Here is a 16,044-nt window from a genome sequence, read left to right on the forward strand (position 1 = left end):
GTAGAGTGGAGTTGGATAGATTGCAGTGCAGTTTGGAGTGGGGTAGAGCAGAGTGCGGTAGATTGGAGTGGTGTCAGGTAGATTGGAGTGGAGTAGGTTGGATCAGGGTAGATTGGAGTGGGGTGGACTGGGGTAGATTTGAGTGGAGTGCAGTAGATTGGGGTATAGTGGGGTAGATTGGAGTGGAGTGCAGTAAATTGGGTTAGATTGAGTGGAGTGGGGTAGATTGGGGTGGAGTGAGTTAGACTGGGGTAGATTGAAGTTGGTAGATTGAAGTGGTATGGGGTAAATTGGGGTGGAGCAGATTGGAGTGGGCTATGTGGAGTGGGGTAGGTTAGAGTGGAGAAGATTGGGGTAAATTGTATCAAAGTGGGGTGGGGTGGATAGGGGCACATTGAAGCGGAGTGGGATAGATTGGAGTGGGGTAAGTGGTGTGGAGTGTAGTGGCATGTTGTGTCATGGAGCAAGAGGCATAGATTTGAGTGGCGTGGATCGCCTACCATGCCGTAGAATGTCTTAGAGTGGAGGGGCGTACAGTAGAGTGTTATGTCGTAGAAAGTTGTGTTGTGGCCTAATGTGGAGTATGCATTGGTGTGGTATGGCACTGCCATTACAGACAACACATTTTCAATTAAAATGACCATTACATTTTGATGCCAAAAAAAACTCTCCTACACCCTCTCCTCTAATATGGATACTCAGCAGGATTGTCGCATACATTCTCTCACTTTCAAGTCCGAGAAAGAGAAGTAAACACCAGTCTTCCTCATAAGAGATAGCTTGACATTTGACCTCTGTGTTTGAATGCAAAGCAAATGTAACAAGATAAGGACAAGATTTAAAAGCCTGCTTGCAGAAAGCGAGTTTGTGGAAGTATTCAATAAACAGGGTTTGGTTAACAGGAGGGAGGAGCTCAAGTTGGACAGCCTGAAGCAAATAAAGCCAGCAAATAGAAATCCAGAAAATGTGAATTACCAAGCCAATAGAAACTAATGGGTGGAATGCTTTCCTAGGTCAGCTTTCTGAATGTCCCCAAGATGCCTTTTAGCAAACCAGACAGCTGCACTCTCTGGTAGGCTTCGACCTAAAAATGACTAAAAGCAAAGAGTTTGTTGCATAGTAGTTTCTGATTTTGAAGGAAACTACTTTGTGTGTGTTCCTTGTGAAACAGTAGGATGCAGTCACAGTGAAGTTAGCCGCCAATAAGATTCCAAATGACTATGTATATATTAGAGTAAAAGCAGATGGTCTTGACTAACGTCAGACCTACAAATAAGATTTTTAGAACATTAATGACTGAAAATTTGTGTTTTCTTTCTGCAGGGATTCACAGAACTAATTCCCATTGACTTAATTAAAATATTTGATGAGAATGAGCTGGAGGTGAGTAAATCTAAAACAAATGTGTACGTTGCGAAAAGGGCAAATATTTGTACGTTATTGCTATTTGTACATGAAAGGCTTTGCTTTTATTTATGTAACTGTGTTTGTATTAACATTCAGTATCAAGATTTTGACTCTTCCAGGTAGTGGCTTTTTATGTCGTAAGATTTTACTGTGATAAATATGCAACAAACTGCACATTAGCCAACATCTTTAGATCTTCAGGCCTTAGGGCATTTTCGCATCAGTGGCCATCCCCTGTTGCTTGTTCGGCCTTTCTCCTCGGGAGCCAAGAGGTATGGCTGCTAAACTGTTCTCACCTGCTTTCACCCTGGAGTAGTAATCAGGGGTCCTTTCTTAATCAAACTAAGAGCATAGCCTGTAAAAAAGGTGTTCTCACAAAATGAGATTTTTTTTTTTTGCATGTACTGTAGCAGGATACATGCGGCAGCAGGCGTGGACTTTGAAGTATAAGTAAAGTGGATGTTGATCTATATTATACTGTTAACCAGTTTTCACTGCTAGTAATTATTAATGTGTATCTCATTTATAAATCCTAGAACCTCATCCAATCAATTTGAAAATGTAGAAAAGGACCTTAATACATGAATTTCACATTACACAAATGCTGTATTTTTATTACTTTGTGATTTTAATTAGATAATTAATCCTGGAATATGGGACTTGCCTATTGAAGACCTTTTCTCTGTCTTTAACTTTCCAAGTGCGAATTTCCCTTCATGTAGACCAAATAAGTTAATGTCTCATGGTTTTGCCGCCTTACACGGTCATTTGGAAAGGGATTCTATTTTGCTAATTACATTTAAATACAGACAACAGTGAGGAAAAATTCACTATATATTTATATTCACCTGTCATTCTTCTGGTTTTAAATAATTCTGTGTATTAGATATTGATGGAAGTTATCGTAGCCCCTTCTCTTTTCCCCTGATACATGGTTTATGTCATCTCCTGAACATGTCCTTCATTTTTCCATTGAAAATTTCCATCGAGTTACAACAAAACTTGAGGTTTCTTAATTAGAATTTCACTGTTGTTGTCACATTAAGAATCAACCGTTAAGTGGAATAGAGTCAGATGTTGATACGATTTTATCCTATGATTTAATTTTATTGGACTCTTCTTGCAACGTAGGCATGAAACATGTCGACCTCACCTGTTCACTTAGTTTGTAGCTATCAAGGTACATTGTAACTGAAGGATAACACCTCTGTTTTTATTTAGTCAGGGGACCTTTACCCCATAAGCACTCCTATGGTTACCTTAGACTATTATATACACACCCCTATCACCACCCTATTTTTCACACGATGCCCTTTCATACACTCAACCAACTGCGTCAACGGATCACAATCTGTGACAAAGAGCCCCAAGGCTCATCAGGCATTGCAGCGCTGGCTTGACAAAGAGCACCCTATGATGAAGCATGACACCCTACCAGGTGTGTGAGGGCAGTAACGTCTGACCATTCAGATCCCCTGAGATCCCAGTGGTCGGCTTTGTGATTCCACCGGACTGTGGGTTGACATTTCCCACTTATGAGGAACTTCTCCCCCTGAATTGTTTAGCAAACTTCCACCAGTCAGAAAACCCTGAATGCCTTCCAGACTACTAACCCTACTTATCTAAGAGTGTGGTATTGTCTTCCCCTATGTTTGACTCTGGTCAGTCAATGCCAGTTGCCTTTGGGCCGCTACACCCACACTCTTGGGGATGCTGTTCCTCGAAGACCTTGTTCTGTACTAACCCAGGCCATCCAGGATGGCTGTGATGCCATTATGTTTACCATCTGCTGTGGTGTGTATACCACAGATTCCATGTGGAAAGCCATTGGCACTAGTGTTGCCATCTGTCGCCATGCCTGGTTGAGATTGATGTTTTTTTGAGCAGTGTTCAGTCGAGAAGAGATGTGTTACCATTCCTGGTCGCCCCATCTTATCTACCACTGTCCTCAGAACGTCTTACGGAGGAGCATCTGACCATCTTTCCTCCCAAAGGACAAACTCAAGATGCTCACCGTGGCCCAGGACTTGACTGCCCATCTGCGCCACCTGCAGTTTGTGGTAGGACAGGAGCATTTTCTGTTCAATCTGCTCCCCTTTGGTCTCATCATTGTTACTCTGATGTTCACAATAGTCATGGTGGTAGTAGCAGCACACATTCAGAGATCAAGGTACACAGTCTCCTCCTACGACTGGCTGTTGAAGGTGAGTTTGCCCCAGGCAGCCCCCACCCACCTCCAGACTGCATTGAATCTCCTGCCATCTTACGGGTTCACTGTCCATGTGCCAAAGTTGCACCTCAATTTTCAGATGCTCCCAATCATCTAAGCCATTATGGACACAGTTAGGTTTTGTGCCTTTCCTCCAGAAAGAAGGGTCCAGGACATTCAGATTATGATCCCAATCTTTCAGCCTCTCTTGGATTTCAGTGTGGTTAGCTCTGCATCTCCTGGGACGAATGGCCTCCTGCATCCTGCTGATCAAGCATGCCAGATAGCATATGTGATCTCTTCAGTTGATCTTAAGTCTCAGTGCGCATGAAGGGGACCTCTCCAACTACGTCCTGATCTCTGAGACTACAGTGGTTGTTACTGGATCTCAAATGGGTCAGCGGCAGACCCCTTTCCCTACCACTCCCAGAGTTGATAATGGTGACCAATGCGCCCCTTTGGGGTTAAGGTGGTACTCTGGGATAGGTGGAGCTCAGAGGCTTCTGGTCTCCGCCAGAGGCCAGCTCCATATAATCCATTCTGGAGCTGCTGGCCATCGACTTGGCATTGAAAGCCTTCAGTCCATCAAAGGGAGGTTGGTGCAGATGTTCGCGGACATCACCACCATGTGGTATTGAAACAAACAGGGTGGTGGGGGGTTCTGGACCCTGTGGTACGAGGCTCTGCAACTAGTTAATTGGCTGGAAACATCAAGAGATCTTCCATGGGATGAACCACTTGGTTGAATGCCAGGGCGAATGGGCTCAGCTACTGCTGAAAATTTGCAATATCAGCAGTTCTGATACTTGGACTTTCCAAGGCGACTCTCACTAGAGGATGCATTCATTGACTAGGCCATAGATATCCTAGTGGCCCTAGATTGGACATGGAGAGTATGGTACCTAGAAATACTGTGCTTGAGCACATGTCCTTCGATCAGGCTGCACCTCTGTCGCAGCAACAGGACAGGTTTCTGCGCCCAGGACTCCCAATCACCACCTTCATACTTCGATATTAAGCAGCGACAGCCGAACACCTTCAGCTTTCCTCCAGAGGTGGCTGAAGTCATCTAGGCAGCCAGATGTACCTTGACAAAAGCTGTATACGCCGGTCTTTGGGACATATTTGTGGTTTGGTACAGCACATGGCAAATTAAAACCCCTCCTGGCCAAGTTATCTGACGTCCTGTTGTTTGTTTTGTCTCTTGCCCGACAAGGCTTTGCTGTGAGCATATTTAAGGAGTAACTTTTGGTTCTTTCAGCCTTTTTATGGTTATCCGGACCAGCCCTCATTATGTAGGCCACCAGTTGTGATGCGTTATTTGAAAATCTTCAAACAATTATTTCTTTCCTCTCCTTACGTCATGCCTTGGTCCTTATATATTTGATGTGCAATCCCTTTGAGCAATTTCACAGCTGTCCCTTGCTGCTCCTCACCCAAAGACAGTGTTCTTCATCGCCATCACCTTGGCCCGGCAAGTGAGTGAGCTTCATCCCAGACAAATTGGTTCTTCAGATACGAACATCCTTCTTACCTAAAGTTTTGACACTGTTCTATGTCTGTCAAACTATCTCCTTGCTGTCATTTATGCTCCGCCTCATCCCTCTAAAGAGGGAGAGAGGCTTCCTCGCTTGGACCCCAAAAGTACACTGATCTTTTGGTTCCAAAGAACACCAGATGGACGACCAGCTCTTTGTGGGGTTTACTGGAGTTAAATAAGGAAAGGCAATGCAAAAGAGGTAGGCGAGAGGTAGTAGGGCGCCGAAAGGCTAAGCTGCCAGTTTCATTTTTGCTACAGTGCCGAACTTGAGTGGCGATTTGTTTTTAACCCTTTCGATGCGCATGACGGAGCGGTTCCGTCATGCGCATCGGTCGCACTTTGCGTATGACGGAACAGCTCCGTCACGGCCCCGCCAGCGCAACGAACCTTCAGCACGGCGCGGTAATCCACGCAGCGCTGCGCTGAAGGGGTTAAACTGTTTTAATAACTGTATAGAATTTTAAAGCTGTGTATTGGAACTGGATTTTAAGGTGGGGTGTACGGTGGGGGCTTACCTTTATTGAACACCTGCACTTTGGGTGTTGATCACAAGTCCCCGGTCCGTCACAGCCTTATTGTGCCGATTGTACGGAGGGTCGTGACTCTGCCCCTCGAACTTCCTCACTGCCGGGTCCGGCACCACTACTTAACCCACATGGGTGCCCGGACGCGCAGCGAGAGGTAGTAGTGCGCCGAAAGGCTAAGATACCAGTTTCATTTTTGCTACAGTGCCGAACTTGAGTGGCGATTTGTTTTTAAACTGTTTTAATAACTGTTTAGAATTTTAAAGCTGTGTATTGTAACTGGATTTTAAAGTGGGGTGTACGGCGTGTGCTTACCTTTATTGAACGCCTGCACTTTGGGTGTTGATCACAAGTCCCTGGTCCGTCACGGCCTGATTGTGCCGATTGTACGGAGGCACGTGACTCCGCCCCTCTAACTCCCTCACTTCCGGGTCCGGCACCACTACTTAGCCCACCTGGGTGCCTGGACGCGCCACTGGCGCGCCGATGAAGTACTGGGTTTTTAGAACCCAGCGGTGCAGGGGAACACACCCTAAGACTTCGAGTTCTTCCTGTTTCGGACCCACAGAAACACAGAGTCTTCTAGGTGAAGTCAAAGATCGTATTTATTGGCTGCAGACCAATTACAGCTATCCGAGAAGTACAACACAATGTATGTTCTCAGGAGGCTGCTTAAACTTACAGAAACAGGCTTCTCCTTATATACAAAATATCATGCTTCAGGCACACATTCCTCGTTTTACGATATGGTCATTCACATGTATTCATTACAAACGAAAAGGCAGAGTCACGATGACCATCCCACATTCCAGTTAAGCCAGCCCACAATTAGTTACCCAGCAAGGCTCAGATCCCACATCCGATATCAACAGACCCCAATAAACACGGGCATCCCCTGTTTGTGAAACAAGCCATAAAGCAGGAAGAGTCAGGTGTGAAAGACATTAGCCGGAGGCTTGTGTACGATGAGCTCGTGGGACCGGACTGACCTGGGGCAGCGGAGCCAAGCTGCACAGGTCACAGAGAAGTCAAACAGAAAGCACATGTGTTCTAAAGGCCTGTGCTTGTTCGTAGTGTGTAGCCTATGTGAGGGCAACCATAAGATGGCCACCGCTCTAAGACGGAGCCCACGAAGTCAATGTGTAACATCGTATACATAGTGCATTTATCGATGAAATGTTATGCAAAGCACTTGTACATACCGCATTGGCCATTCACGGTTCGCTAATACCCGAATAGACAGAGGTAGGGCCCTGCCTCCTACGCGGTCCCAAATTTCAAGTACCACAGACCCTCCTTTTGCCCTTACATAGGCAATAACTATGCTTATATCAATCCGAGTCCAGGTCTATATTCATGAAGTCATGGAGATGTTGCTGTAGCATCATCCTATTGCTTAGCTCGTCCCTCGATACAGGTTTCCTTACACATAATGTAGCACAAAGGCCACATATCGCAGGAGCACACTGTATACACAGACAGAACAGGAAAAGAATGGCTAAGATCATTCCAATGACCATCAGAATCTTCCAACCCCAGGCAGATATCCGTTCCCAGAACCACCCCATCAGTGACCAATCTCCTTTATCCACGTGTATGGATTCAGATATTTTATGCAGTTTGGAGATGGCTTGATAAACTGTTGGAGCGTTATCTGGTATGAAAATGCAACAGCTAGATTGGATAACCTTGCATACCCCACCGCGGTCTGCAAGTATGACGTCTAGAACCATACGGTTCTGCAAAGTCATGAGGCGATCCGCTTGGAGCTCAGCTGTCAAATTACCAAGGGCACCAGCCGTAACATTAACAGTGGATTCAACCACACGAATCAGTTGTCTCAGGTTCCTACTATTGACCATAGGTCCCCAAAACGGCAGGAAACCCAAAAAGAAGTCTCCTGCTTCCTGACCGGCAGTATCCTCCTTACTAATCACGCCTCTTACAACTCTGGTCTTGTGATAATCAGAGGCAGCAGTAAATGTTGGGGGTAGTAAATTTGCAATATAACATGTGCCCGAGAAATCGGGGGGCAACCATGTATATGCTCGGTCATTGCAGACAAAATATGTACCCTTGGCAGCCAAAAACGCAGAGGAAAACTGTGATGGAAAAGTGTACGTTTCAGTACAGTCACTTTTCCCCAGTTGAGCTCTTGGATTCTGACCATTACCTTGTAAACCGAACCGACCTATGTGGGGTACGACCCAAATTGGGGATGAGATTTTTCGCTGCCTTTCACCCAGACTAATGCTATACCCCGTCGCGTTCCACCCTACATAAGCTCGCAATTCATCCTTGGGAATAGATGAGTATGCGTCGATATCTCTGCTCATATCGGCAACTCCTTTCATTAAGGCCTTATTGTTTGTGCTAGGTCTGATGGAACGCGGTTGTCGCGGGGAGTAGGCCTCTAATGCAAAAAGAAACATGGTCTGGAATGCCCATGACGATCCATTATAGCTAAACGGCAGCACTAGATAAGGAATACCCTTGTTAATGGTGTGTGGCATTAACCCACACACCCAGCAATTTGTTGTATTCATGACTAGCTGGTGCTGGTGCAGGAGTTGAATGAATGAATTGTTTACAAACTCGGAACATCTAGCTTGTTCGTGTTCAGGCAGAGGGTGAAAAGAGTGCAAGGAGGCAGTAGGAGGAGGTATAGGCTGTTCAGTGGGTGCAAATGGCACTTGAGAGGAGAAGAATACATAACCTACAGTAAACACCATCATACTAAATAATACAAACAGACATAATAATACAAAACGTTTGCTCTTCATGATTCTACATATTTTCGTTTTAAAGTTAATTTCCTCAGCGGGTCTCTCCATCTTGAAAAACTCCATCCTCTAATCGTGCCGCTCGCGGCGGGTGAGTATCTTCTGCTAAGGAGTACGCCTGTCAGTCCAGGGAACGCCCTAGACCAACCAGAACCGTTGACCTAACGTCTTCGGCCTGTACCCCAAAGTCTTGACACCGCGACCCTGCGGCTGAACCCGGATGGTGGTTCGAAAAACAAAAATCAAGAAAGTCCTTCAGATGGGAGAGCTATAATATCAAAAAATAGTAAGGGAAGGGAATCTTTATTTGTCCATAGGTCTTGGTCTCAAGTTGTATCGGTTTCTGCCGGGTACTGTCTGTTCTTGAAACACGAGTTCAGGCTCTGTGGTGTCCAATCGAATTGACGGTGGCACAGCTTCTTGCAAAATATTGTCACTTTTTTGTTCTGAAGTTGTGCCTCTTACGCGTGCATCACTAAATGGTACAAAACGAGGTACAGTGTCTGTTTCAGAATCAGCGATACCCTCCTGGACCCACTGGTCATATGGTAGAGGCAAAGGGATCCGTTTACAGTGGGCGCCGCGAATCCAATTCTTTTTCCCTTTTACTCGAACCGCTGATCTTGTCGATAGAAGTACGAGGTGAGGGCCAATCCAACGGGGCTCATCGTTGCTCTTTCGCTGAAAGTTCTTCACGAGAACCCACGTGCCAGGGTCGATATGGTGTCCTGGAGCTTCAGAGGCCTGTGGGAGAGTATCATACACCTGTTGGTGTAAAACACGCAATTTAGCCGTCAATTCGTACAGATAGTCAAGCAGTACTGGATGTTCGATTTCGCTGAATTTTGTCGGTCTTGGCACACCCCATACATTGGCCGGGCGGCCAAAAATGATCTCATATGGGCTAAGTCCCACTCGTGAGTGCACAGTCATTCTGGTGGATAGGAGTGCTAAAGGCAGAGCATCAGGCCATTTAAGACCGGAGCTCGCCTGGATTTTGGCCAGTTTTAGCTTCAGAGTGCCATTGTAGCACTCTACTAATCCAGCTGATTGGGGGTGATTTGCAGCGTGGAATTTCTGCTTTATCCCTAACCCCTCACACACATTCTTCATCACTCGACCCACAAATTCACTCCCATTATCACTCCACACCATTCTTGGCATTCCAAACCTAGGGAAGAATTCTTTCACAAGGGCTTTGTCTGTGGATAAAGCAGTGTTGTCTTTTAGGGGATATGCTTCTATCCATTTTGAAAAAGCGCAAACAACAACCAGTACATATTTCAAGTTGTTGCACCTTTCCATGTGGATAAAATCTAGCTGCAAAACCTCAAATGGATATGATGGAGGCGCAAAATGACCAGCTGGAGTTGGGGTTCCTCTACCAGGGTTGTATTTCAAACATACCATACAATTCTTGACCACATTCTCTGCACACTTGGGAATTCCAGCGTTCTGCCATACTGGAGCCAACAACTTACAAATTCCTTTCACACTGATATGTGCCATTCCATGTGCCATAGTAACCACTGGAAGCACATATGCATCAGGTAGCAACCATCGCCGATGTTCTGACAAATCAATCCAACAACCATTCTCATCCAATTTACCCGTACTTTCTCTCCTCTTGCTCAACTCTTTCTCTGTGGCTTCAGCTTGAAGGGACTTCACACTCTCTATCGTGTCTTCACACATTCCAACATCACCAACCCATCTTGCAGGGCCTGCAACATACATTCGAGTCTTCACATCTTTTGCTGTTTCTTTCGCGATTTTGTCAGCAAATGCATTACCACGACCAACATCATCAGTGACTTTCTTGTGCGCACTGCATTTCATAATCGCAACTTGTAACGGTAGGGTCAGTGACTCAAGGGGATCATTCACCAACTTGCCATTCTGAATTTTAGCTCCATGCGAAGTCAGGAACCCACGTTCCTTCCACAACCGCCCAAAACTATGAGCCACACCAAAGGCGTACTGGCTGTCAGTATATATGTTCACTTTCATTCCTTCAGACAACACGCATGCTCTTGTAAGGGCAATTAATTCTGCTGCTTGAGCCGGAATATGTGGCACACGTGCAGTTTCAACAATCGTGTGCAAAGTCGTGATAGCATATGCAGCAGTCGTATCACCATTCGGAAGCTTGAAGCACGAACCATCCACCCATAAAGTACCATCACACTCAGTTAGGGGAGTATCTTTAAGGTCTATTCTTCCTTTCGTCTCTTCTTCTGTTCTGAACAGACAATCATGTTGCTCAATCTCATCTAGGTCTGCTGGAATCGGCAATAATGTAGCTGGATTCAACGTGTTGCATCTTTTTATGTGTATATGGTTTGCCAACAGTGTCAATTCATACCCTGACAATCGAGCACTAGTTAAGTTCTGTGTCTTGGTCCGGTTTAACAATGTGTCCACAGCATGTGGAACCATTACAATCAATGTGTTATCCATTACCAGTCCAGCAGACTGTCGAATGGACATAGCTGCTGCGGCTGTAGCTCTCAGACAACTTGGCAATGCCCTCGCTACCGGGTCCAAGGTTGACGAAAAATATGCGCATGGACGCGGTCTGTTGCCAAAAGGCTGTGTTAACACTGTTAATGCGCAACCGTCCTTTTCGTGAACATACAATGTAAAAGGCTTACTGTAGTCAGGGGTACCCAACACAGGAGCTGAACATAATGCACTACGCAATTCCCAAAAACTTTTCTGACACTCTTCAGACCATGGGACAGGATTCGGTGTGTCTTTACATGTTAATGCTAACAAGGGTTTTGCCAGCAAAAAAAATGGGGTATCCAATGCCTACAGTATGAAGTAATGCCCAAGAAAGCACGCACTTCTCTCTGTGTTCTTGGCACACACAATTGTGCAATGGCTTGAATTCTTTCTGGGGTCAGTTTCCTTCCCTCCTTCGATAAGAGATGACCTAAGTAGGTCACTTCTTGTCGACAATATTGCATTTTTGAGAGAGACACTTTGTGATGAAAGGCAGACAAATGACGCAACAATGAAAATGTAGCTTCTTTGCAAATCTTTTCAGTATCCGCGGCGATTAGTAAATCGTCAACGTACTGAATAAGGGTAGCACCACTAGGTAAAACAAGTGCATCAAGCTGCGCTTTTAAAGCTTAACTGTATATTGATGGACTTTCACAGTAGCCCTGTGGAGCGCGTTCAAAGCGGAAGCTTCGACCTCCTAAACTGAAGCCAAAAATGTCCCTACTCTCCTCTGCAATTGGGATGCTAAAGAAAGCATTCTTTAAATCGATTACTGAGAACCATGCAGCGGAGGCTGGAATCATAGTTAACAAGGCAGTTATATCAGGGACAACTGGAAACTGTGGCACAACAATCTTATTAACCTCTCTAAGATCAATCACAAATCTGTAAACAGGTGGCTGTGAAGGGTCCGTTCGTTTTAAGACAGGTAAAACAGGACTGTTGCAAACGTTGCCTCTTGTTTCTTCAATTACACCCTTTTTAATCAAATCACTGACAATTGCTAACAACGCTTTCTGACCTTCATTGGAGAGCTTGTACTGGGGAATGCGTGGCAATCTGACATTGGCCTTTAAAGTGACCATATATGGCGGTATTTCCAAGAGACCTACATCATTGGGACCAGTAGCCCAAAGGACATCCGGAAGGGATGACAATTCAGGCGGCAATGTATTCTTTGACAAGTACATCGGGGAAATCACTTCCTTACCTAATGTAAGTTGTACTCCTGAAGGAGAACAATATAGCGTTGCATGCAATCTTTTTAACAAATCTAATCCTAGCAGATTTTCACCACAACCTGTCGTTAGGATGAGGGGTGCTTTTAGCTCACAAGGTCCAACAGAAAGGGGCATAGGACTAGAAATCGGGTTCCTAACTGGGGCGCTAGAAAAACCTACTGAAACATTCATTTCGCCAGACAAAGGCGCGCCAGGGAGTTTTGAATGCATGATTGAACTCTTTGCAGCACCAGTGTCCAGCAGAAAGGGCTCTGTTACACCCGCTGTAGTCACCTTAACATACGGTCCACTCTGATCCACTGGTACTGAAACAACTCCCTCTCTCGGCCTATGGCTGTCCTAGTAATCATTACCTTCCACATTGTCGTCTTCTGCATAATAATCATTATTATAGTACTGAGCTGTATTACCAGTTGCATTGGCTTGCTGATCAAAGCTATTTATCGTATTTTGAGGCGGAAGAGGACGCGCGTTCTGGGGAACATTTCCACGCCCTCTACCTCTAGGAGCTTGCTGACCACCTCTACCTCTTGCGCCATACGCATTACTGGTATGCTGCATTAATTTAGGACAACTATACTTAAAATGACCTTCCTCTCTGCAATATGAACATTGATTGGGACCTATAGGGATACGTGGTTGATAATACCCATTCATTTGCTGGTTATTCTGAAACTGTTAGGGTTGCTGATAAATACCTTGAGTTTGCCTATAATTATTCTGTCCTCCACGTGGCGGATAAGCCTGCTGTAAAAGGACCTTCGTTTTCAATTCTTTCGTTTTCTTGTCTGTTCTATCCTTCTCGTCTTTATCTCTATTTTCGTAATACTGTGCAGTAGCCAGTATTTGCGCTGAAGAGGAAACAGCCCAAGAACTCTCTGAATCTTTTAATTTCTTACACAACTCGGGAAGTAGATTCTGCATGAATTTATCCACAAATAACCGTTGGCCACCTTCAGTACTCATGTCTTGACCACTGTGGTCGATAAACGTTTCTTCAAACCTTGCAAAGAAATCGGACACTGTCTCATCTTTCTTCTGCTTGCATGCAGATAGTTTATCCCAATTCACGCGCATCGCGGGCATTAAAGTTTTCATGTATGTAATAATTCTACCAGGGAGTTCTGCTACCAAAGGGTCAGGCTTCGCGCCACCAACTTGTCTAGTGTCTGCAGCAACGATATTAGCCCATGTGCCCCCTAGTTCTACAGCATGATCCGTATTACGGATGGATCCCCATAAAGGCTGTGGAACCACATTCCCGAACAACATATCTATGTCAGCCAGATTCATGACACACAAGTCTGCAGTTTGTGATAACTCCTTATAATATCCTGCAGGGTTTTTACGAGGGTTATGCAATGTCTGTTTAAGCGCTATTACTTCAGATCGTTTCCAAGGGACATGCACCCAAACACGCTGAAAATGTGCTAAGACAGGTGGAGCAGCATTTGGATCAGCAGGTCTCCAAACTGGGGGAACCTCACGCATCGGATATTGGCGCGCTTTTACCTTTTTCCCCACAGGGAATTCCTGTTCGAACAATGATTGTTGACAATCGCCATTCCTGAAGGACAGTAAAGTCGCAACTGCTTTATCTACATCGGCACCCACAATTGTACCTGTTTCAAAATTAAATCGCACTCGACACAATTCCTGCGGGATTGTGTTTGAACCATGATCCTCCAATTCCTCACAGAGGAATTCACACATTTTGTCAAACACATACCTCTGTTTCGGAGCATCCCATTGGTGAAAAACGTTAACAACTGATTCCAACTCATAGGGTGAAGGGAAACCAATCCACCTACGGGCCAGATGATCTAACACCTCCTTCTCTTCAGGACCAGGCAGCTCACTGCGCAATTGCTTACGTTGTAAACCAGGGGTCACACTAGATGACCCAAAGAGAGGCGACATTAAACTAGTAACTACATTAGCTAGACGTTGTCGTGCTGAAGGAGAAGTTGAGGCGAAAACGGGGGGAAAGACAGAGGGAAGAAATGAGGATGCAGATACAGGTACCTGGGTAGTGTAAGAAAGAGCGCCAGGGGAGGCAGCTGATGTGCTAGGCAAAGTCGTAGGAAGCACGGGGGCAACAGGTAACAAAACTGGCGGCCCTTGAGAGGGCTGCGCTGTAGGGATAGGAGCCAGCTGAGGAGGAGCTGGCGGCTGTGGGAAGGCCTGCGGCATAGTAACTGGAGGCTGCACATTCACGAGCTGTGGAGGCGCTGTGGCATTTTGTGCATACGGGGGAGGCGAACTTAGCAAATGGGGCATTAGGGAATCCTTTTCTTTCTCTTTTGTCTCATCTTGTACAAGGGGTGACAAAACTGGGTAACATTTATCGATCCCTAGTTTGCACTGTCTATGTAATTGCTCATTCATTTGTTCCTCCTCATTATCTTTAAATTGCACAGCTGCTTGCATCATTGTTGTACCTCTTTCTCTCTTATTCCTTTTCGCTAGCTTAATTTCCTTCTGTTTGGCTTCCTTTCGCCATAGGCGGAAAGAATCAAACATCGCCGGCCGGGCTTTCTTCTTAAACAATTTAATTTCCAAATTATCTAAGATATCTGTATCGAAACTACCATTTTGGGGCCATTTTAAAACACCGTCCTTCCTGCTGTATTGGATCCGTACTTCATTATATGCAATGGGGCCCACGCCATGTTTGACATAAAGCTCATAAGTTGGAGTTCCAATTGGAGGAACCGGACACGAGTCCTCTAACTGGGAATCCCTTCTACAACCCAAACAAAACAATCTTCCAAATACACTAGAACCAGGCATCTTCGCTCACTAGTCTAGTTTCAAACTTCAAAGGATTATCAAATACGATAGTCTCGTGAATACACGAGTCCTCTGGCTTTGGCACTTGCAAGTTCCAAATCAAAGCGATCCCAAAGGATACCAAATTCCCGAAGGATACCAAACAAACTGGGAGACGCTCCACTTATACTTAACTGAATATCGATGATCGATGGCGTCACCAGAAGACTCTCTCGATTGTTTCGCTCTACCAAATCGTCAAGGGTCCAAAACAGGGCGATTAATCAGGGCAGCAGTCCTTCGTAGCCGTTGGGACACGGAGAACCTCGCAGAAAAGACTTTCGGACCACGTCGACATGCAGGGGTCGATGAAGTGGCGGCCTTCCTCCGGAATTTCCACACGAAGCTCCTCACAAACCTCTGGCTTGGACCGGTACCGCTGAAATCGCCCCGAGTTGGGCGCCAACTGAAGTACTGGGTTTTTAGAACCCAGCGGTGCAGGGGAACACACCCTAAGACTTTGAGTTCTTCCTGTTTCGGACCCACAGAAACACAGAGTCTTCTAGGTGAAGTCAAAGATCGTATTTATTGGCTGCAGACCAATTACAGGTATCCGAGAAGTACAACACAATGTATGTTCTCAGGAGACTGCTTAAACTTACAGAAACGGGCTTCTCCTTATATACAAAATATCATGCTTCAGGCACACATTCCTCGTTTTTTACGATATGGTCATTCACATGTATTCATTACTAACGAAAAGGCAGAGTCATGATGACCATCCCACATTCCAGTTAAGCCAGCCCACAATTATTTACCCAGCAAGGCTCAGATCCCACATCATCTATCAACAGACCCCAATAAACACGGGCATCTCCTGTTTGTGAAACAAGCCATAAAGCAGGAAAAGTCAGGTGTGAAAGACATTAGCCGGAGGCTTGTGTGGGATGAAAAGGCTTTATGGTGTGTCAAACCTTGATGCTAATCACAGGTGGCCGTAGGACGGGGAGCTCGTGGGACCGGACTGACCTGGGGCAGCGGAGCCAAGCTGCACAGG

General features: G+C 45.5%; 1 protein-coding gene across 25 annotated transcripts in view; it reads left to right on the forward strand.

Moving 5' to 3' along the window:
• NEDD4L (NEDD4 like E3 ubiquitin protein ligase) overlaps nt 1-16,044 on the forward strand; it is a 1,669,848-nt gene that overhangs the window by 1,554,489 nt on the left and 99,315 nt on the right. For all 25 annotated transcript variants that reach the window (XM_085630299.1, XM_085630340.1, XM_085630265.1 and 22 more), the window contains one exon: nt 1,324-1,383. In XM_085630299.1, coding sequence (XP_085486425.1) covers nt 1,324-1,383 — 60 coding nt within the window. The remainder of the gene's footprint in view (nt 1-1,323; nt 1,384-16,044) is intronic.

Source organism: Triturus cristatus, chromosome 2_1 (assembly GCF_964204655.1).
Source record: "Triturus cristatus chromosome 2_1, aTriCri1.1, whole genome shotgun sequence".
In the NCBI taxonomy this organism is placed as follows: Eukaryota; Metazoa; Chordata; class Amphibia; order Caudata; family Salamandridae; genus Triturus; species Triturus cristatus.